Source organism: Egretta garzetta, unplaced genomic scaffold (genome assembly GCF_000687185.1).
Source record: "Egretta garzetta isolate BGI_Z169 unplaced genomic scaffold, ASM68718v1 scaffold100, whole genome shotgun sequence".
In the NCBI taxonomy this organism is placed as follows: domain Eukaryota; kingdom Metazoa; phylum Chordata; class Aves; order Pelecaniformes; family Ardeidae; genus Egretta; species Egretta garzetta.
In genome coordinates this window covers 1,907,845-1,908,344 of record NW_009258265.1, presented here as the reverse complement: position 1 = coordinate 1,908,344, position 500 = coordinate 1,907,845, and the positions used below count along the sequence as shown (strand labels likewise).

Genomic DNA, 500 nt, shown 5'->3' with positions numbered 1-500 from the left:
GGTGTGGGGCGGGGGTGGCAGGGTGGGGTGGGGAGGGGGCCACGCAGCCCTCGCCCCTCACCTTCAGGACGGTGATGTTCCAGGCGAAGCTCTCCAGTGCCTTTTGTAGCTTGCGGCCCCGCAGCCCCTCCTTGGCCTCGATGCGGTGAAGCTCCTTGTGGAAATCCATGCCTGCGCGGACGGGAATGCCACTCAGCGGGCACGGGGCCGCATGCATGGGGACAGCCACCACCCGCCAGGGCCAGCCGGACAGGGACCAAGCCAGAGGGACACCCTTCACCCGACATGGGGATGCAGGCTGGGTGGGCTCCTCACTGCCCCAGCAGCCCTGAGCCCCCTCCGTGCTGGGAATGATGGGATGATGGAGCCCCCACCACCGTGCTTGACCCCAGCCCTTGGCGCTTTTGGGCCCTGGAGGCCACGGGGTCCAGAAGGGCAGCATCTACCCCAGGCAGAGGCATGGCTCTTGCATACCACCGACCACCCGGGGGGCTCAGAGC

General features: G+C 68.4%; 1 protein-coding gene across 1 annotated transcript in view; it reads right to left on the bottom strand.

Moving 5' to 3' along the window:
* Positions 1-61: 61 nt before the first annotated feature.
* The window catches only part of GHDC (GH3 domain containing), a gene marked incomplete at its 3' end in the record, with an annotated part of 15,149 nt that continues 14,710 nt past the window's right edge, over positions 62-500 (bottom strand). Inside the window, 1 exon segment of the mRNA XM_035903522.1 lies at positions 62-274. Within this exon segment, the coding sequence (XP_035759415.1) occupies positions 62-274 (213 nt within the window).